At 47.5% G+C, this 22,970-nt stretch overlaps 1 protein-coding gene across 5 annotated transcripts in view; it reads right to left on the bottom strand.

Annotated features, from left to right (window-relative positions):
- Positions 1 to 21,913, bottom strand: part of KCNK10 (potassium two pore domain channel subfamily K member 10) — a 147,081-nt gene extending 125,168 nt beyond the window's left edge. For 2 of the 5 annotated variants that reach the window (XR_011532910.1, XM_070593696.1), the window contains exon 1: positions 18,100 to 18,532. Coding sequence is in view for 3 of the 5 variants with exons in the window: in XM_070593696.1 (XP_070449797.1) it covers position 18,100 (1 nt within the window). In the remaining 2 variants the exon portion in view is untranslated. Of the gene's footprint in view, positions 1 to 17,211; positions 17,774 to 18,099; positions 18,533 to 20,825 lie in introns of those variants that run through there. The other 3 variants (XR_011532909.1, XM_070593695.1, XM_008521422.2) reach the window with 3 other exon arrangements.
- Between the last annotated feature and the right edge of the window lie 1,057 nt (positions 21,914 to 22,970).

Genomic DNA, 22,970 nt, shown 5'->3' on the forward strand with positions numbered 1-22,970 from the left:
CATAGACTGTATCTCCTGAGAGCCATTAGCCTGCCCGAGAAGCATCTTGGAGCACTGTACCCTATCCTCTAACTCAGGGCTGGCTGGCTGGGGAATAAGGCAGAGGAGCAAGAGAAGGCTACAGCTTTACCATATGTCCTAATCTGGGTTCCCCTAGAAGCTGATCCTAAGATAAGGACTTGAGCACAGCAGTTTTTTGGGACATGAAGAAAGCCCCAGCGGGGGAGTGGAAAAGAGACACAGCGATTGGAAGGCAGGCAAAAAAAAAACACTAAAAGGTGCAGTATCAAGTATCACAGTAGAAGAATGGAATTTTTCCCATTGGGGAAATGAGACCCCATGCAAAACGCATTCCTGACTTATCCCATCCAAGGCTGAGGGAACTGGGGTACTTATACACCATCTCCCATCAGTCATTGGTCGACGGCTGCTCTTGGGATGCGCTAATTCCCTGACACTTCCTGCCCTCCATGGGAACAGAAAAGGAGGCTCAATCAAGAAAAAGGCCAAAAACATAAGAATTAACCATGGGAAGTCAGCCAGTTTGCACTGAAGTGGTAAGAGTGGAGGATAAGGATGAGCACCAGCATGTCTGCTACAGTATATGGAGCTGACACTGAAACTCTCACATAAACTGAGACCAGGAATGGGGTCACTTCCAGGAGAAATCTACAGAACAAGCACATGCCTGCCACCCAAGTCCTGGGGTCTTCACGTACTTTCAGCTAATTAGCCAATTCTAAGACCAATTCCCACTAGTTTTAAGTCAAGGTAAAGGTTTAACGTTGTTTCTAAAGGAACTGGGCTGTAGCACAGAAGGTTATTTTCCCTCTTCTTTGCTAGAAGCAAGATGGAAAGCTCATTTGCATTTTTAATGATCAAATGGGGCTTTTCCCCTAGAATAGCATGTGAGAGAACAGCAGGACAGAAGCAGTTTTTGGAAAACAGAGGGAATACTGGCACTTCATAGGATGTACGGTCTCACCATCACAGACTAGGTATGTCCTTGATGAACAAGGAAGACACACATCCCTCCCCAACAGCCAGGCCTTTTCCTTCCATGGACACCTCTGCCCACCACCCCCAGGGCTCTCACAGCAACTGAGGAATGTATAGTCCATCTTGTGTCTCAGGGAAAGTCCTGGGGCTGGGAGATGGGGGCCATCTTATGCTTCAGAGTGGTTAATTATAACCCACTATTGAAAACGAGGCAAGAAAGATGATATTTCTACCACCACATCGGTGACTGGACTGCCAGGCTTTGAACCCAGAAACACATTTCTGCCATCATTTTCATTTCTATAACTTTCCAAGTTCATGTCACAGCCCTTGAGAAATGGACAAAAGAACTAGATGAGCCAACACAAGTCACAGAAGCCACCATGTGGGCACACAGCCATGAAACCATACCCTCCATGAGGTGGATGGAGAATATCAGAGTCCTCGGAGGAGAGACTCCCGCAACCACAGCAATGAGGAGGGGCCAGGTCTGAGGCCCAGGGCATCCACACCTAGTGGGAAACATGTCTCTACCTAGACATAGTGCTCAGCATGATGCAGAGGCCCAATCAGAGGCCAGTGATTGAATGGGAAGATCCAACACAGACCTGGGTGCAAACCCAGCTCACACACTTCCAAGCTAGATGGCCATGAGCAGTTACACACACTCTCAGCTTTGGTTTCCTCATCTTCAAAATGGACCTAATAACTATCTGTCTCAGATGACCGACATTCATTCAAAATTAGATATGGATGCTACAACATGAGTGAACCTTGAAAACATTATGCTAAGTGAAAGAAGCCAATCACAAACAGCCACATGTTATATGATCCCATTCATATGAAATGTCCAGAATAGACACATCCACGGAGAAACAAAGTTGATTAGTGGCTGTCTGGCACTGGGAGAGAATAGAGGAAAGTGGGCAGTGACTGCTAATGGGTATGGGGTTTCCTTTTGGAGGGATGAAAATTTTGTAAAATCAGATAGTGGCAGTGGTTGCACCACTATGCATATAGTAAAAACCCTGAACTGTACATTTTAGATGGGTAAATTTTACGTTATGTAAATTATATGTTAATAAAGCTGCTACTTTGAAAAAACAGATTTGGAGCTTCCACTATGTGCAGCTTCTTTGGAAGCCAGGAGCATCTAGGTCATTTGACTAAACATTAGGATATTAACTGGAAAAATAGGCAAAGTGACTCAGGCTGCTGTAAAGACTAAATTATACCTTACGTGTGTAGCACTGAGAACTGCGCCTGATGCAGAGCCTCAGTAAACGGGTGTTACCGGTAACATCATCCTCATCATCATTTATTAGGCGCCTCCTAAATGCCAGGCTCTTTGTGTGCACTATCTCATTTAAATCTCACAATCCCTGGGGGATGGGTACTATGATCATTTCTGGTTCTCAGGTGGGGGAACACAAAGAGGCAAGTTAGCACCCAGGACCAGCAGCTTGGAAGCGGCAGAGCTGGGGGGCAAATCTGAGCCCTCGCACACTTTCTCATCACACACTCCTTAGCTCCAGCAGCAGCATGATATTTACCATCCTCAGCACCACCAGGCAGGGCTCCCTCGATCGGTAGGACCGGTTTAAAATAGAGCAGAAACCTCTGGTAGCTGCTGGCAGAATGGCTGCTACAGGTCTCTCGTGGCCACTCAGCTGAGAATCCTGGCAGTGGAAGTGCGGCTTCACCCCAACCCTGCCTCAAATTCCAGGTAAGACTCTCACTGCCCCCTGGATTTGAAGTGGACATCTCGACCAGTCCAAGTAGCTGCTGCCTCCTTAAGCCCTCGTGGCCCAGGCTGGCATCCTGGATTCTCTGTTGGCTTCCACCTGCCCCCACATCCAGATGTAGCCAAGAGACTGCCAGGCTCATAAGAAACAGAAGCCCCAATTTCCCCCTATTCAGAAAACATGTAAATTTAGACACTTTGGATATCATGTGTAGCAAAAAGTCCCCATCCGCTAGAGAGAGAGAGAATATTTAAGCGCCTCACATTTCAGCCTCTTGCAGTTCCGCGGAGATTAATTTACATGTCATCATCACGGGGACACTCAAACTCTCATCACGTCCCAGTGATACACGCACAAGCCAGAGTCCTAATTAACAAAGGTTCTTAATGAAATTTCAATACAAACTAGGCAGTTCGGAGGCAGTTCTTTGAAATCATTGAGTTTTCTAACAGAATGTTGCTGGCTTCAGCAGGATCAACACTCATTCCCCACTAAGTTACCAAACTAAACATTTTTAGCAGAGCAATGTAACAGCAGAATGGCCTCATTTTCATCCTTATTTAAAACATTTTTTAAACCCCTTTCCTTGTCAAACGTGTGCCTGAAGGAGATTTTTAAAATGCAGAGCAAGTTGACCTGAGTGTCTGTAAGGAGGCTGAGCTCTGGCCAGGTGGTGAGTTTCAGGACAGCGGGGACTTTGTGCTCTTCGTCTCTGTGCCTCCAGGCCCAGAACAGCGCCAGACACAAAGAAGGTCACTGAGTAAATATTCACGAGTAAATGAATGGACGTCTTCTCCAAGAGGCTGAATGTACACTCACATCCGTACTTGCTATTGCTATAGACTCGTGGAGAATTTAGCTTGGAATCTCAGAACCAATATGCTCCAGCCTCTAGAAGAGCTCTTCCTTAATTCTTCTTCCCAAAGGAAGGGGAAGATTAAAAAGGCCCAGGCACTTCTTGGCTTCGCCATGTGAGGCAATGTTGAAGAATGGAGGCTAGCCAATAAGGGTGCAAAGATGTGCTTTGTCCTCTTTGCCGTCTGGGCAAGGGCAAGTCACGTGACTTCTCCAGACTTCAGTGTTGTCCTTTGAGAAGCCTCAGAGGGCTTAGATGTTTCAAAAGTCCCTTCCAGTTTCCAAAGTGAGTATAATGTGAACTGGACAACATTTGCACAAGTGAAACTTTGCCTTCAGTGCCCTTCTCCCCACGCCCATACCTTCTGCCCTCTGCTTGCACCTTCGGCACCTCCATCCCACCCACCCCCATCACACACTCCCGTCAGTGTCCAGGGCCCTCAGCCTGCTCCCTGCATGGCTCCTCTCCAAAGCCTGTCTCATGCTCCTGGTTTTTCCCTTCCCCACTTTATACCCACCTATCAATACATTCCTGTGTTCCATTCCCTCTTGGCCCAGCTCTCTCATAGAAACTTGATTAATTTGGCTGGACCAATCGGTAATTGAGAGTTCATATGTTATCATGAGGAAATATATTTGCATTTTAACAAGATGTGTCCTGGAGATGATGTTTTCATCCATATCTCTATCAATGCACTTATCGTGGTATTCCATAATGCTTGATTATGCATCTATCTCAATGGTTAGACTGTGACATTTCTGGGTATAAAGCCACAGGTCTTTTTCATCTTTCTGTGTCTGGTGCCTAGTCCCATTTCTGCGGGCACTCACTCAATAAATGTTTACGGAATAACCACATGGATGAACGAAAGGCTGCCTATGAATAGAGTAATTGATTTTAGGCAATCTGATAGTCACTGGAAGGAGTGGTGTGGGTCCGTTGTAGACAGGGACTTATAGGGCTCCTCAAATCCCACCCCCTTTGGCTGGCAGCTCCATCTGCCTTTAGAACTAAGACTGAATGCAAACATTATTGCCCAATGAGCAGGCATTCATGCTCCTATAGAAGCTGTGTTCTCTCTCTGCTGGAGAAACGGACCAGCACTCACAGTCTCTCATTAATTCAGGCTTTTGGGAGGCCTTCCAAGCTAAGGCCACAAGGACTCGACTAGCAGGGAGCCCCATTATAGTCAAAAGAAGGAACAGCCCAGTGTCACAATACCTCCCAAAACTCCAGGAACAAAGTGACAGCGGGTATGGAGGGGACATTTGCAATTTTTATTAGGCCATTACACTGGACTGATAGTGAAATGCTTCTGAAAGGCGTTTGAAGTACATGAAAACAAGGGCGCGCCACGGTTTTTGGTTTATTGTTTCGTTGACTCCAGATATGTAAATTACCACAGAATCAAGGGCCATGGGACAGTCAGGAAAAAGATCATTTTAATTAACAGAAATTGAAAATGTAGTGGCCATTGCTTTAAGATCCACATCCCATTTGCAACCAGAAGTGTGGAATTGGTCATTGTAAATCAAAGATGCCAAGAAAAGCTTTTTTCTGCCTAAATGTTTTTTAAAAATTGCTGTGATTTCTACAAGAAGACACAGAGTCCCCCAGGTGAGTCTTACACCCAGCACCATGCCTGGCACAAAGTAAGTATCCTCCACAAAGATTTGCTGAATCCATCATTCAATATACGAGTGATTTAAATAATCTGTAAAATACAAATCCGATTGTCATCCCTCCTACTTCAAATCATTCAGTGCTTTCCTATTATTCTCTGAAAAAAGTCAAAACTCCTTCATATGACCTACTACCCCCTGCATAATCTGGCTGCCATCCACCTCCCCACTCTCATGCCACGAGGCCACACCTCACTCTCCAGCCAGGACCAAATGCAGGTTTCCTGCCCAGAGCCCCAGTGCTCCTTACCGTGCCTCACTGGCTTTCTCTGTTCCTTTATAACACATCCAACAAAATCTCCAGATCTAAACCAGATGGTAAGTGAAGGAGTGTTATTCAAAACAATGAGAGACAGGAGCCCCCATCGTTATGCACAGCCACCATAAATCCAGAATATGTTCACTACATGACTTATAACCAATTTTTCACAGTAAAAATGGAAACACTGAGGAAATGATGCACATGTAGCTCAGTCTGGGTGATAATGAACCAGTGGTAGGTCTAGGAATTGAAAATGGGGCCTCAGGAAGTGAAGAGTTAGTTGGAAATTAAATCACCAGTGTAGAATCACCCTGAAAGTCACTCACTGTAGGGGCAGGGAGGGAGCGAGTGGGGGAAGGGTAGTTCCTGGGTGAAGGAATAGAGGGGAAAACAACAGAACTCGAACATGGGTACAATAGCATATCCACATCCTGAGAATTGTTCAGCCTGTGGTTACCATGGTTACAGCCGCCATGAGAGTTGGCTCTGGAATGTGCCAGGGCCTCAGGCAGCCTCATTCACCGGCTCTCACCCTGTCCTGGGGCCTCTCTTTCCATTCTGTGAGGGAAGTGACATAATCAACAAAGCCCATGGTGGCATTGCAAAGAAGCTGTACTCACTCTCCTATGCCCAGGACACAGAAGCCCCAAAACTTTCCTCAGGATATAAAATTACCTCAGAAACAAGCCAGGTGTGCAATGTTTGGAAACATGGGAATGTCTAAGGCATCAAACGCATCCTGCTCCCTGGAAATCATTTTCTCTTCAAGAACGTGCAAAAAAAGCAACAAGATAGTCAAAAAAAAATGTTTACTTGAAATAGGACAGGGAGTGCTAACACTCCTCCACCAGTGGCTTTTCCCTGTGTGTGCCCGTCACCCCCTGGCACACCGTCCCTGCCATCTTCGCTGCATTCTGACTCGTGTTTCAGTCACACTACACAGACACGAGTGAGGTCTGCTACAGACACACACCAGACACCCCGTTCCCTGACACTTCTACTGCTGGGCCTGCAGGATGCCCTGTTCCTCAGGCTTTATTTAGAAGGTGGGTTTCAGTCACTGAATCCTCCCTCAAAGGAAGGGAGTTGTAAAAGAAAAGGCATCTGTAAAAGAGGTGGCTCCACAAGGTGTCACACTCAACCTCTGGTTTCACAGCAAGAAGAAATAGGGTATATTTCTTACATGGTGATTTTTTGGTGAATGTTTTACAGATATACATATAGCATGGTGCTCGCACAAGACAGGCTCAATGGACGATTTGTATGTATGTGTGTGAGGAAGACTGTCACTGAGCTAACATCTGTGCCAATTTTCCTCTATTTTATGCGGGATGCCACCACAGAGTGGCTTGACAAGCGGTGCTCAGTCCATGCTCGGGATCCAAACCCGTGAACCCCAAAGCAGAGTGCACAAACCTAACCACTATGCCACCAGGCCAGCCCCTAAATAGATGATTTTTGTTTCTGAATAATCTTCTTTGGACTGGCAGGTATATCAGAGTCTGTTATAAGCTTGTATGTTCATATTCCGTATAAATCTTCATCATAATCACTGTCTTTCTAAAACACCATTTCGAGCAGTGGGTGAAAGCAGGGGTGAACGGAGTTCAGTGAAGGGTAGTTCCGTGGGTAAGTGGAAACGCAGGGTGACACAAAATCAATAGGTTTCCGGACTGCAGGGTTATCAGGGAGGCATACAAGGTATACAAGAACTCCGGCACAACAGACAGACCTGGTTCAAGTCACAGAGCTCCGAGGTGACTTTGAGCAAGTGACTGAAGTTCTGTAGGCCTCATCCTCCTCATTCAGAAAGCAGGGATAATAATTTTACCTGTTTATTTGGACTAGAAAGAGCATTATATGAGATAATGACTACAAAGCACGTTAGCACAGTGCCTGGCACTCAGTACGTATTCAATACAGAATAGGGAGAAGTGCTGATGGTGATTTTAAAATACGTCCTCAAATTCTTTGCCACTCCTCCCTTCCAAAGTGAGCTTAATCACCCTCCTCCCCAGATGTGGACTAAACTTAGTGACTCGCATCTCATGAAAAGAATGTGGTGGTAAATCTTGTCATCTGCAACAACACGGATGGACCTCGAGGGCACTATGCTGAGTGAAATAAATCAGACAGAGAAAGACAAATATTGTATGATCTCACTTATATGCGGAATCTAAAAAAACCTGAACTCATAGAAACAGAACAGATTGGTGGTTACCAGAGGCATGAGGGGGATGGGCAAAACGGTACAAAGTTCCAATTACAAGATAAATAAGTCCTGGGGATGTAATGTACAGCATGGTAACTATAGTTAACAATACTGTATTGCATATCTGAAAGTTGCTAAGAGAGTAGATCTTAAAAGTTATCATCAAAGAAAAAAAATTGTATCTGTGACGTGATGCATACTGACTAAACTTATTGTGGTATCATTTCACAGTAGATAAATATATCAAACCATTGTTTTGTACAACTAAAACTAATACAATATTTTATGTCAATTATATCTCAATAAAACTGGGGAAATAAAAGAATGTGGTGGTAGTAACAATATATGATTTCCGGGGTTAGTTCAGAAAAGGCACTTGATTCCATCTTGTTCTCTCTTGAATGGCTTGCTCTGGGGAAAGCCAGCCACCGTGTTGTGAGGCTACTGACGCAGTCCCCGGAGAAGTCCACACTGCCAGAAAAGGAGGCCCCTCCCCAACAACCAGCAGCAATTTGCAAGTCACATAAGTGAGCCATCCTGGAAGTAGATCCCCCAGCCCCACTCAAGCCATCAGGTGACAGCAGCCCAAACCAACATGTGACCACAACCAGTGAGTGACTCCTCGTCAGACCACCCAGCTAAGCTATTTATGAATTTTTTGATCCACAGAAACCATGAGAAAATAAACATTTATCATTGGTGTATTCACTAAATGTTGGGGTTATTTGTTACACAGCAATACCTAACTAATAGCCTGCTAATGGGCACGAAGACTCCCCAGAAAGGAATGAGCACGCATCATTCTGCAAACTGACTTGACCATGAAACCATTTTTTTCTCTCAGAGCATTTGATGAGACTAGTTTGTGTCCCATGGAACATACTTTGGGAAATGCTGATCTAAAACTTAACAGTTTATAAAACTTGTCCACATTTATTATCTCATTTGATCATCTTAGCAAATGAGAAGCAGGTGTTACTGTGATCTTTATTTTACCTAGGAGAAAACTAAGGCTCATAACACTTAAGTGACCTGCCCAAGTTCACACAGCTAATAAAACGGGTGGAACAATAACTCAGACTCAAGTATTGTGATTCAGCTATGTTTTTTCTTTGGTCTTTTCTCTGTTTTGATCAGAACTGCCTAGGTTTTTTAAACCGGGGATAAGAATTCTGGGAGTCTAAGAGAGTCCCAGGAAGCGGGGGCTGTGCAACAGGCCACCCTCTCAGATGATCTGGAGAATGAAACAGATGCTTCTCAAGAGGCTGGAGCTGGAGGCATCCCTGACTTCACAGAACAGGGGTCCCTTCAACCGCGATAACAACATAATGCAGGTACCACTCATGCAGCCCTTATAACGCTCCAGGATGCTTCTGAGAGTTTGTATATATCACTTCATTTAATCCACATAACAAGCCAAGGAAGTTCAGGCTGCATTATCTCTGTCTTACAATGAGGAGACCAAGGCACAGAGAAATGAAGCCCCTGCCCAAATCAGCCACCCGGTAAGTGATATAGCTTAAATTGGGACTCAGGTTATCTAAGACCCTCAGGGCATGAAGGGACCTTAGCAGTCAACATCTCACAACTCTCTCCTTTTCCATAAGAGTGGCAGAGCCATCACAGAACCCAGATTCTCCCACCCTAAGCTCCTCTGCTGTACAAAGGGTGGCATTTGCCCAGAGGCTACATTAAATGAACATAACATGCGTTTACTCCTATCAGGTTATTTTAAGCATGTATATGCTGAACCAGATTTACCATAACTAGCTTCCATACAGCCTCAGATCCCACCATGAGAAATTGATGGCTTTGGCCTAAAGCAACATTCTCAACCAATAGAATCCAGGAGCTGACTCAGGTTGGTTCATGTTTTAAAAAGGTAACAATAGATTGTCCCAAATTTGCAGAGAAAAAAATAAGTTAATGGATAGAATCTTTTCATGTCCAAGCTTTTCCTCCCAACAATTTTCCTTAACCATCTGGTGCCTGCTTTCTTGTCTCATGTGACAAAAGTTGAGTGAGTGTTCAATTGTCAAATATCACACCTGATACCATGCATTTCTGTTCAGACTGTCAGGCTCATATCACATTAAATCTGCTAAGTTATACTATTTATCTTTTATCCTGCTAAAATATTTGATGTGTTATTATTTGGGAGACCTTCAGGCCTGCTTACATATAAGAAACTCATTTTGTTGGTAGTACAATCGTTGCTAGCTTGTGTGTCTGCATTACAAATATTGGCATTTGGGGCCATTCTGCAGAGGTCACTGTGACTTCCAGATTCTCCTTCACTTGAGCAAATCCGCATTATCTCTTCAAACATCTCTTTTTAAACTGAAAACATCACTACCACCCCTACATTGGGTAGTAGAATGAAAAAAAAATTAGGATCCTTTGCTGAAGAGCTAGCAATTGAGAACAGAACTCTGTAGGAATGGGGGGAAGGAAGGAAGGATGGGAGGAAACAAGGAAAGGAGGGAGGGTTAAGGGAGGTGACGTTCCTGGTGATCACTTGGTTTACGTACGGCAGCTATAAAACTAAATTCTATGTTTTGCCATCATTCCACTCTGCTTCAAAGTTCCCTCCACAGCAAGGAGAAGTAATGAAACCAAAGTTATTGGCAGTATAGAAAACAGAATCCCCTGAAATCCTGCCCACCTACCCCTCCACACAACCTCTTACGCCCATCCCTCTCTGGCTCTGGGAATGAGAAGGAAGAGGATGCAACTGCCCGCATGACCACCCCATCCCCCGGCAATGATTCTGGCCCTCCCCTACTCCAACCTTAAATGAAGGATTAGAAAGTCAGGTTTCATTTTCAATCCATAGAACACAGTTCCAGACACTTACGAGGGAGAAAAAAAATCTCAAACTGTGTCTGTAAAACACAAATAAATGTTCTAGAAAGTAAATATGAGGTTTTTGTTTCTCCATTCTGGGTAACAGCAATGAGCCTGACACACATAAAGTCTCCACTGAGAGTGCCACTAGGACCAGAACCCAAAAGTGGAAAACTGCCAAGTGGGTGTAATCAACATGGTGTTAGTGCCACATTTAGGTAGGCAGAGCTGAGTCCCTAACCAACTCTAACTTGTCTGAATCATCCAGTACGTGCCCTTTAGAAAAGAATCTGAGTACAACAAAAGACTGTCACTTTTATTAACCTTGCTCCTTCAGCCAAGGGAGCTGTCCATACTGAAACCTCCTAAATGGCTATTAGTAAAATGGCTTCATTCTATTTCATCATTAAACTCTCCAATTTCCTATGGACTGAAAGTAGAAAGAACCCACCACCTCAAAAAACATTTTTCTTGCCAACAGCAGCCCCTAGCTCTGTGCCTATATTAGATACACTTTGTACCACATCTCAGCTGTGGTTGAAGTTTCCCAATTGGAGGCAAGATGTGGATTGTACTTTTTAAATGAATCTGATTTAAGATGATGTCCATAGAGAGCATGCTACGTACTAAATTGTGTTCCCCCAAAATTCACATGTTAATACTTTAATCCCAATGTGACTATATCGGAGATAGGGCCTGTAGGAGGTAACTAAGGTTAAATGAGGTCATAAGGGTAGGGCTCTAATCAATAGGGCTGGTGTCCTTTAAGAAGAGGAAGAGACACCAGAACACTCTTTCTCCATCATATGAGGGCACAGCGAGAAGGCAGCCATCTGTAACCCAAGAGGAGAGCCCTCACCAGACCTCAACCCTACTAACACCTTGATCTTGGACTTCCATACACCAGAACTGTGAGAAAATAAATTTCTGTTAAGCCCCCTGTCTATGGCATTTTGTTAGGACAGCCTGAGGAGACTAATACAGAGCCAAAGCACAGATGTTTTGGAAATGGGATGAGATAGCAAAGTCAACCTCCTCAGTCTTGATTCTACCCAGCGATCACTGGGATTGGCAAAAGCATGATGAAGCTCCCTCGGACAGTGCTGGAAAAGAAGCCTGAACCAAATCTTGGCTCAGACAATTGTTGGAACATCTTTCTTCCTTACTTTCTAGGATAATTGTGGTGATTTGGGCACATTATTAATCCCATTTGGAAAGCTGATCTGCGGCAAGTTGGAAATTAAATCAAAAATAGATTATTTTCTTCCCAGAAAAATCTAATCTATACAAATGTGTGTTTGGAAATACATTAATAAAGATAGAATTCGAGCCACCTTGCAAGTTGAGCATGGCCCACAGGCTCACATTCTCACATTCACAAGAGACCGAAATGTCTTTTTAGCCAGGAGAGCAGCAGTGGGGGCCAAGGGTCTTCAACTGAACTCACGGGATGACGTGCCGGTCAGTCCAAGCACAACCCACTGAAAACAGCCATTGACGAAGGACTCGCTGATCGACTGATCAAGGACTCACTGATGATCCTCCAAATCTCTTTGAGAAAGCTCGGACTACACTTTTGGACAAGAAGGAATGGGAGAGTGTGGAATGGGCAAAAACCCTGGAAGGAAGGAAAGCTTCGGGCAAAGTGTCCTGGACACAGGCATCAAAAGGCCTGGGCTGGCCCCAACTCTGCCTGTTTGCAGCCTTGAGCCCCCAAATAAGTCATTTCCTCTTTCTAGTCCCACCAGTATAGCTAAGACTCCAATCTCTACAAAAATAGGGTTGTTTAAAGAACAAATGAGATAATTTGTAAAAAGCGTTCTGTAAACTGAAAGGCGCTACACACGTATGACGCAGGCCTCTCTGAGATTGTGCATTAAAGGATGAACTAAAGAGGCGGCTTTTTAAAAAATCCAGCTCCAGCTCTGTGGCTTTGCTTCTTTCTTAAGTGAATTTAAAAACCTAGAAAGAGCTACATAACAGTGGCTAATATGAGGCAAATTATTAACTGCACACCAACCATGTCTTTGTCAGGCTACCTCAGCCCACACCCCTGCCCACACCTCACCACCATTCAGCCTTTCGCTCCTGGTGAAAGCGAGAACAGAAGGAAACAGGCTGCTGGAGGTTTTAGAGAGCTGGGAGCCTGCAAGGTAGTGGGAATATCTGTGTCCTTGCAACACCCCATTATTTAGGGATATTCTTCCTTTTTCCTTATTCATACTTTGCCATTGGTAGCTTAAAGGAGTCCTGAAATTTCCATCATGCTTGAAGCCTTAGAGATCCTCTCCGATGCATCCCACCATCCATCCATTCATTCAGCAAAAGGTTATCGAGTCTCTACTATGTGTCAGGCGCTTCCCAGGGCACTGGGGTATGACAGTGGCCAAGACAGGGAAAGTTCCCACTCATGGAGCTCACATGCTAGCCAGGGAGGCTGGCATCAAACGTGACACATGAGTAAGGAAGATAGTTTCAGATCGCGACAAGAGCCAGGAAGACAACTGAGCAGGTGACGTAATAGAAAGTGGCAGGGCTGGGGAATGAGAGGAGACATCCCAGATGGGACAGGGAAGTCCTTGCTAATGAAGTGACATTAAGGCTGAGATTCCAAGGATGGAAAGGAGACAGCCATGCAAACAAGCATTATAAGCAGTCAATAGTGCAAGTGCAAAGGCCCTGAGACAGAAACAAGTTTGATCCATTTGAGGAACAAAACGCAGCCAAGTGGCCCACAGGTCAGACCAAGGGGGCAATTGCAGAGAGAAAGTTAAAGAGGCCATGTCAATGGCCCCCTTGCACATGGGAGAAAAGTAAAGCCCAGAGAGGCTAAATGAGCGGCCCAAGTCACACAGCTCACTGTCGCTACAGCTCATTCTAGAAACTAATTCTTTTGCCCCCAAATTCAGGGGTTTTTACACCATATTGATCTGCTTGCCTCAAGCTGTGGGAATATTGTTTGCTGATCTTACTGATTTTTAAAATCCCTTCACATATATAAAACCAGCAGGCCAATCCCAGTTTTCAGCAGAAAATCATCCACAAGCGACCCCCGTGATCTAGAACGCACACAAGTTCTGCTGTGGAAGCCAAGACTTGGCCCCTCAACTTTCTCGTAGCTCCCAGTCAAGCAGTAATTCTATTTATTGAAGGTTTAGCTCTACAAATACGGAGGGAGGCCACCGCTTGCCAGAGAAGAATCATTTTACAGTTAGGTCTTATTTTTGCACCTGAACCTCTTGACAGTGCTTTGCTTAATTCACCCAAGCGCAATCAAAACCAAGCTGTTCTCAAACCACCCTCCATTTGTGCTGTCAAACTGTCAGCTAACAGGGCTGTGAGCAAAACATCCTAATGACAACATCCTTCCACAATCGAGGAGCACCTCCACCTGAAAGGCCAAGTCTGTTAAGACCCAAATCCTGCATCCCGTGGGACCGCCCCTCGTCTTTCCTATTGTAATGCTAGGTTCCCGTCATCTCCGCTCTGCCAAACCCAGACCTCCAAAGAACAGACCTAGTGTCTGTCCAGTGGCCAGTGACCGGCCCACCAGAGGTAGAAGGACAGACACTAGTTGGCTGGATGGGTTAGTGGAGAAAGGAACGGTGGGGAAAGCCTCTTCTCCCTCCTCCTCCTCCTCCTCTCCCTCTCTACCCTCCTCCTCTGCCAGCCTCTCCTCCTCCCCCTCCTCTCTTCTTCTCTTCCTCCTCGCAACAAGCTTCTCCAGTCCCTGAGCTCTGGGAACCTCACCAGGCAAGAGCCAGAGGTCCCACAGCATAAGAGATAGACCTGAAGAGTGTTTAAGGGCCCAACTTTTAGTCCAATCCCACCACCTACTTACTAGCTGTATGACCTTGGACAATTTACTCAACCTCTCTGTTCCTCAGTTCCCTCACCTGTAAAATCAGGATTCTATCTTCCTCCTAAGATTAAGTTGAAAAGATTAAATAAATTTATCTTCTGATTTTAAAATAATCATGGTAAATGTTTTAATTGATGTATGTGACACACTAGACGGTGCCTGGCGTATAGTTCTATATAGGTGTGAGACATGCCACCCTCACTCCCCACTCTCCTCCTGCCTCCACCCCTTAGCTAGGAAAAGGTATGGTCACCCCCAACTTCAGGAACAACCTTGCCTGAAGTCAGAGCACCTTACAGGAAGGCAGCTCCATGGGTCCTGATGGGAATTGAGTGTCAAATGGGGACCAGAACACTTACACCGTCAGATAAGTATTGTGAGAATAATTGTGTGAAATAACAGACACAAAACAGCTGGCAGGCCATGATTACTCAGGGAACGTTGTTATTTTTACTGGAGTCTTTTCATTTTTAGCACCTTTCGTTGTGACTATAGATGCTACTTGCACGCTTCTTCACTGTGTCAGGCTGTAAAACGTGAGATTCATCTGTGTTTACCACTGTGACACAAATACTTAGGTGGATGACCATACAGAAATGTAGTTTAAAGACCAAAATCAGCCCCACAGCCCTCCCTGTCAGACCTCCTCGAAAACACCAACCTGACTCTTTAGACAGCCACCACGTGACCCACCTCTTGGATGACTCAGGGACATCTCCCGCTCTACAAGTCCTGGACTGAACTCCTGAGCTTTCTCAATACTGGTCCTGCCCTGGCTGCCTTCCCAGTCGTTCCAACTACTCCACCTCCACACCTTATTCACAGAAAGCTCATAGATTTCGTGTCCTCCATAGCTCCTTACTCCATCCACTTCGCCATCCCCACGGCCACCATCCTGGTCCACATCACTATCACTTCTGGTCCCTCACATCCACAAGAACCACACAGCGCTTGTTTTGATACTTAGTTCAGATCATTTCACTCCTCAACTTGAAACTCTTCAGTGGCTTAAGATAAAAACTACTCTCCCCCCTACCCCACCCCACACCCGCCACAATCCCATCCTACCTGCAAAAACATGAGGCTTTGGGGTCTGACCCTGTGTATTCCCCAGTCACATCTCAGAACCCATGCTTCCTTGCTCTCTGCTCCAGCCATGGAAACTTCCTTTCAGTTCCTCCAATAAACATGTTCCTTCTGCCTCAGGGCCTTTGCATTTGCTATTCTCTCTTTTGCAACAGTTCCCCTCTTTATTAGCCAATTAATCCCTACAGGTCTCAGTACAAGTGTCTGATTACCTTCCCTGACCACCCACTTCCCTTGGTCCTTGTCAATCTCTTCTATCAGACACTTTTCTTAAAACCGTGATGCTCTCCTTTACGGAACATATGAAAACTTGTAATTCTGCATTCCTCTGTGCAATGGCTGATTTAGGTCTGTCTCCCTCACTGTAAACTCCAAGAAGGCAGAGCTTCTGCCTGCGCTACCCTGACTGTATCTCCAGTGCCTGGGACAGCACTTGCTGTGTAGCTGGCATTCGATAAATATGTTTTGCTGGGATCTAAAAAAAACCCCAAAGTACACTTCCCTATTTTCAGAGATGGAGACAAAATAGAAGGTTTGGGTTGTATTTATGGTATAACAGCCTCAGTGTTGAAAATAGGTAATACCTCTTCACTCTCTCTTCAATAGCCAGTGAATTCATAAGACCCTGACTCAACAAATGAGTAGGTTTCCTCTTTTCCAGTCTGGAGAAAAGAAATGCACTCGGAAAGCACACTAAGCACACACACATATATCAAATAAACACATTTCAACCCCAGTACACACGGAGGCATCGCCTAGCCAGACTCCGCCTTCAGATGAGCTAAGAGAAATGTTAAAGAGCATTCTTGTCAAAACTGGACACGCGGTTTCAACTTGTTCTGCTCCCACAATGATCACTCAGGAGGCGCCTTAACATCTGCATGCTAATTACAGACACGGTGGCCGATGCTGGGCACATACAAATCTGTCTTAATCGTTCCCTTTTGCGCTGAGGGAACATTATCCAATATTCGTAAGAGCTTGTACACGACACTACTGCTCGCGCGGGCACACTGCGCGCCCCCTCCCCAGCCCTTGCCAGCCCCACCTTTCTCACAAACCACTCCCCCTCCCCCTTCTACTCCGAGCTGAGCCAAACTAGCTGCCTGGTTTGGTAATAAGACTGAGCGAAGACTAGGAAGGCCCCGTGGGCTCCATTATTCCGCAAGCCCTACGAGAAGGGCCACCTCCAGGGACCGCTGCTGCAGACCCAAGCCCTCTTGCTGCCAGGAAACCTTTCCCACTGAGGACACGTGGGGCAGGCGGCGCAGCTCCAGGTCCAGGGGGAGGCACCCCACCCATCTGCCAGAGAGACAAAGATCACCAGAAACAAAGGACACACACACACACTGTCACACACACAAAGTCAAAAAGCAAATACCGACACTTGGTGCAATTTCAAGCCAAACAGCCGGCTTGGTGTATCTTTAAATAGATTTTGAAACCATCCAGGAGGGACAATGACCATGTGATAATGACAGGCACTATCTAGGTTTGGAATCCACGCTGCCCCCGCCCTCCTCCCACCCCCGCTGCAGTTCCTAGGCGCATTTTCCAGCCACAGGATACACGCTGCCAGGAGCAAGGGTGCTTCCACTCCTGGAAGCGCGCACACGCAGGAGGAGGCAGAGCGAGGGCGGCCAAAGTAGGAAATACCAACCTTTAGGATCCCAGTTCACCTGTTTTCTTGGAGTCTCGATTGGAAATTTCATTGCTCCGTTGCCCAGAAGGGGAGGAAACGAAAAGAATCAAAATAATAATAAAGTCCTCAAGCTTTACACGCCTTGGTACAGCAGTCCAACAAAACAATTTCCAAGGATGGGGGAGCCCTGGACTGGCTCGTGGAGAAGCCCCAGAGAAAGACAAGTGGAAAATACTGGCTTGGGAGAGCACTGGAGACGGCCTGGGTGTTTGCACCGGTTGAGGGGTGGCCGGCAGCCGCCCCCTGGGTAAAAGGAAAAGTAAGATCGGTGAAGGGTAGATGGAAAGGGAGGCTCGGGAAGACGAAGAGCCAAGCCCTTCTCAAATGCGGCGCTGGCAGGTTGGGGGCTGAGCAGCCAGACGGCCGGCGCGAGGGAGAAGCCCACTGCAGTGTCACTCCAGCCCCCGAAGGCGTGGGCGCACACACTCCCGCACACACACTGGCACACACTCGCCCGGGCGCGCGCTCGGGCGGGCACGTCAGCCCCGCTCGGCCGCGCAGAGCTCACACGCCCCACCCCGGCCGCGGCTCCTCGCCCCCGGGCGACGCCCCCCACTCCCCACCCCCCGAAAGCCATTGGACGTCAGGGTGGCGCGGCGCTCGGGGAGCGCGCGGCGAGGGCGACCCTTCCCGTGGCGCGCCGCAGAAGCCGCGCCACGGCGGGAGGGCGCGCGGCGGGTGGAGGTGCCGGCCCAGGGAGGTGCGCTCAGCCCTCGGCGCCCGGCCTGGGGCAGTGGCCGGCTGCGGACTTGCCCGCGGGGCGGCGGGGGCGGCGGGAGGCGGCGGGCGCGGCGACCGGGCCGCCGCGGCGGGGCCAGGAGCGGGCGGCAGGCGCGCGCTACTTACTGGCTCGGCCGGCCGGCCGGCAGGCGGGCGTGGAGGCGGCCGCGGCGCGCTCGGTGGAGTTGCAGCCGGAGACACGCTTGGCTGCCTGGCAGGCGCTGCAGGAGGCGGAGGAAGGGCCGCGGCGCCCCACCGCAGACCTCTGCCTCGGGGGGAACCTCTTGTCACCGCTTCCACTCTAGGCGCACCCCCAACTTCTTTTCTCACTTCAGTTTTTCGCTCCGCTCCCCTCCCGCGCCTGGTTCTCCCGCCTGAGCCCCGAACCCACGTCCCCAGAGCACTTCGAGGCCGGTGCCAGCCATGAGCCTTTTGTTCTGGGACCGCTCCGCGTCGGCCGCGCTCTCCCCGCCAGGGGAAGCTCGCTCCCCAGGCACAGCCCGGTCCCTTCCCCAGCTACCTGCAGCCCGGCTGGGGCCGCTGAGGCCCGGGAGGAGGCGGGAGAGAGGCGCGGCGGCCCCGGAAGAAAGCGGACCTGCCAAAACCTGGCGGCTCCGGGAAGCGGCCGCCTTGGGAGCCCCAGGGCCTAGCAGGGGCATGTGCGAAGGGCCCCCGGACATGTTCCCGGAAAGAGGCTAAACCTGGAGCATTTCCCCCTACCCCCGCTGTCACTGCCCCCGCCTGAAGCCGCACAGGGGCTTGCGGTGAGGCCTCAGTCTCCAGAAGAACCTGGTGGTGCTTAGATGCTCTTGAATGGGCCACTCGAAGTACCAATATGAATAATGTTTACCAATTACTTCGGTTGCCTAGCAACGGAGGCTCGCCTATAGTAGATGCTCAAAAAATACTTGCTAAGTGAAGACGTGAATTGCATAAAGCACTGTTGGACAAAAAGCAGTTTGTTACTGTCCACTCCACAAATATCTTGACCCCTTCTATGTGCCATCACTGTGCCAAGTGCCAGTGATGTGGCAAAGAGTAAGACGGACTGGACCTTGCCTTCATGGGGCTTACTGTCTCGTGCCATGAGGTCGAGTTAGATCGTCGTTGCCTTTACTTAAGAAAGAGAAAGCGACTGCCCAGCCCATCCCTCAGCCTGCCTGCCATGGCCCTAAACCCCTCCACTAGCAGTTCCTCTCTGAATTGCATGCCGCTCCAGGGCACCTTGAGGCTTCTGAGGAGGCCTGTGTCAGCAGCATCTTTCTTATCATCAATCCCCTACTGTCACTTGTAGGTTTCTGAGTCCCAGGGAAGATCCATGGAGGTCTGCTGTCATCTGTGGGAAGCCTTGGTAAGTGCTTTGTCACTGACCCTACAGGCTGCTGGGACTAGAGCCCTGAGTTCTCTGCAGACCTTGTTCAAGCAAAAACTGGTGCCAATCGGATGGCGCTGTTCCGACTCCTCAGCCCTGTAGGCAGGCGCAGGTTCCCCAGGTGCTTCAGAGACACCTTCTCTGGGACTCTGCTTCCACACTTTGCTTCCCTCTACTAGAAGATTGAGAGGATGGATGAGACATGGAATGAGACAAACAGAGAATTTCTACTTCCCCATCCATGCCCCTAGACACACCGGTATGTATGTAAATTATTCTCCAAAACCCAAAGGGAGCTGCTTCTAAGCCTTCGGAGCCTTACTCTGTCCTCTCCTCCTTAACTGCTCAAGGGCAGAAGGGCTCCAGCCCTGTCACTGCAATGCAATGTTTTCACCTGCATCAGAGTTGGCAAGGTGACCACAGAGAAACATACTCTCTCCTGACTCCTCTGAGGATGGGGAGGCAAGACTGACATTTATTGAAGGCCCCTTCACCTTCTCATACTTCTTTCTCTCCATTCATCTTCCCTACATCACTTTGAGGAGGCTCTAACTGGCCTCATTTTACAGATGAGAAGATCAAGGCTCAGAGAGAGAAAGGAACAGGGCCAAGGTCACAACACAGAAATTCAAATCCGAGTAAGCTCATCTGGTCCCTGGACCCATGAATCTGACTCTGAAGCTGTTGGATGGGTTCTTTGGGGTAACGAAGATCTAAATACTATATTAGCTAAGACTCTAGCCCCTCCTCCTTTGCAAAATGTATGGGACTAACCTGGTGCCCTGGGGTCTGCATCAGGGAATTAGTTCACAGTCCAAGGCAAATTCCTGTGACACAAAATGCAGCCTTAGGGTGCATCATTCACCCAATCAACAAACAAGTATTGAGCATCCCTTGGGTACAAGACAGTTGGCAGGTTTTCCTCAGAAGTTATTTTGGCCCCTGGAGAACCTTCCCCCAGAAAATCATCAGCAGGACGATTACTTGGGGGCTGGGGTTGTTTGGGATGGATCTAATGGGGTGAGGGGGCAGGATCAGGGGTCTAAGGTTCCCAGTGTGGATTAAAGACTTACTCCAGTCATTGGCCCTTAGGATCATCTCTCTGCTAAATCACTGGGCGCTTCCTCCCTCCCCCCTCACCATCCTCTGGGGCTTTCTCTCACCTCCAGTTTCATTCACCCTTCCCGGATTGTGGACAAAGACAAGTTTATGGGGGGTAAAAATCCGCCAAAAACTTAATTAATTGATTAATTAACTAATTAATTAATCCCAGCTCCCCCTCCCCTAACGTGCCTGAAATCAAGTCCAACTCCTAAACTGCGTATTTGGGGGAGGGGAAGGGGGCCAATGGAGGGGGACCCGGGAGGCGAGCCCCTCTCCCAAGAAAAACAACTTCGCACGTTAACCCTTTGTGCTTCTGCAGCCCCCTTCATCACCTTCCATTCTACGCCTTCATTATTACAGACTAGATTCCACTTACCCGAAGAAGGAGGAAAGAAGTGATCTGTGTAGAGAAAAAACATCCAAAAAAGATGCCGCGCCGAGCGGTGCCCTCTCGCTCTGTGCCGCCGCAACTTCCATGGCTATTGCTGCGGGCGGGTTAAGTCTGGTGTGAAGAGACCGCCTCCGGCTCCTGCGGCAGGAAAACAAAGCATCGTGGCGCAAAGTCTGCCTGCACTCGCCGTGCCCCGCCAGCCACCCCGGGCTGGCGGCGGCCGCGTCCTGGGCGCATTCGGTGCTAAAAGGCTCTGTTCCTTGCCAGGGAAGCGTTGCTGCTCGTCGCCCGGGTCTCTGCAGCTCAGAACCCGCAATAGTTGCGGCGCCACTTTAAGGAATGCCATGTGGCCCCGGGCGGGAGGGCTGGGGAAGCCCGAAAACCTCAGTCATCTCTGGCGGGGAAGTTTTCCACGAGTTGGTGGCTTGTTTACCCACTCCCCACGCCGCAGCCCGGGATGGGTGTGAGACCGAAGAGGATGCTGTCTGCCCCGTGGGGAGTCTCGGAGTGGCTGGCCACGACCAGCCCAGCCAGAGAAGGGTTGAACGCGGATTCCGGGGTGAGGCGGGAGGATGTCCTGGACAGCGAATCGTGGGGAGTGATGAAGCGGCTTGGGGAATCCTGCCTGGTGCTGCTTCGGCAAACAGAAGGGGGAGGAGGACAGATCTGATTAGGATCTTCTTTGAATTCACGCATACCAGAATGAACTCGTCAGTCTGCCTTGGATTGTTTCCGTTCGGTGTCATTATTTCTCCCCGAAGTCCAGAAGCAATCCCCATCTTCCAATATCTTCCCCATCCCCAAGACACCTCCAAGTCCTTTTTTCAAAAGAACTGCAGAGAGGTTTCCATGTCGTTTGGTGAAGTGGTCCCGCCCCCCGCCCCGCACACCCTGTGTATACCCACTCAGCGGTAAAACTGATAGGGTTAAGCATTAAAGTTAACTTAAACTTCTCGTACCAGAAAGGTTTTCTTTCCCTGGTGAAGTTTCCACTTTGTTCTCACCATTTAATCACTCCGACATTTGTTTTCATGTCCCAACCAGCATCTGCAGAAACACACCCTGAAATACATGTTGCTCTAATCTTGGGCTCTGCTTTTGGCTTGGAAAAGCTGGAAACGTATCAGCAGCTAAAGGGCAGAGGGTGTCATATATCATACTGCTCAGTAGCGAACTCTGTGTGCATAAATCCTGCAGACTTAATTTGGTAACTCAAACCTCTGATTGGGGATTAACGAAGACATCATACTTTGAACTCCAAAGAGGTTGTAATTAAAGCATCGGGCTGATGAACATGTTTCGTGACTAGGAGCTGCATCTTCTTCCCTTGTAAGTTTCTCTATGTTAAATTTTAGCCCTTAGGAAAATATTATTTAAGATCCCATAAGGCATTGTGCCAAACTTCTTGCCAAAAATATACAGAGCTATAATCCTCCTTCTTATAAAACAAGTTTTAAGGTGATTCCCTCTCTCTGAATTGCCAACAAACATAACCCCTGGTAATTTTTTTAAGAGATGGAGCTGGAATTTTTTGAGTCTTCCCCTCAACTTTTTATTTTGAAAATTTTCAAACACGCAGAAAAGTTATAATAGTTTGGTAAAAACCAGGATGCAAGCAAATATTGCATTTGTTTGTTATTTCTATTTAATATTTTATTCTAGAAAAATCCCTCCATTTTTTTATGACATTGATTTTTTTTTTTTTTTAAGAATCCAAAATCATTTGCTTTCTAGTAATGTTTAAGGTCATGATGTAACTAAAGATAAGTTGAGTCAAAGGGGGAAAAAAACAATTTCCTGACCTCAGCAGATCATTAAAAGAACTCAATATCTTCTATAAATCCAGTGTCCATGCCAATATCCATGGAATAGAAGGTGGTTGTATCCCCACTCACTCAAGTTTCTCCCCTCGACTTAGCCTTAGTCAAAGAAGTTCTATTTGTTTCTTGTCCCCCAAAAGGCCATGTTTCAGGGATGAATGAGTGTTTTCACACATACACACCAAGTTGACAGGCACATATGGTATTTTACTGAATTTAAAAACGAGAATTCAGCAAGGTTACACGCTATAATGAATGAGCTCTTATTTTCATGTCATTCTAGGAAGGTTTTAATTTGAACCAAAATTTT

The sequence above is a fragment of the Equus przewalskii genome, chromosome 25 (assembly GCF_037783145.1).
Source record: "Equus przewalskii isolate Varuska chromosome 25, EquPr2, whole genome shotgun sequence".
In the NCBI taxonomy this organism is placed as follows: Eukaryota; Metazoa; Chordata; class Mammalia; order Perissodactyla; family Equidae; genus Equus; species Equus przewalskii.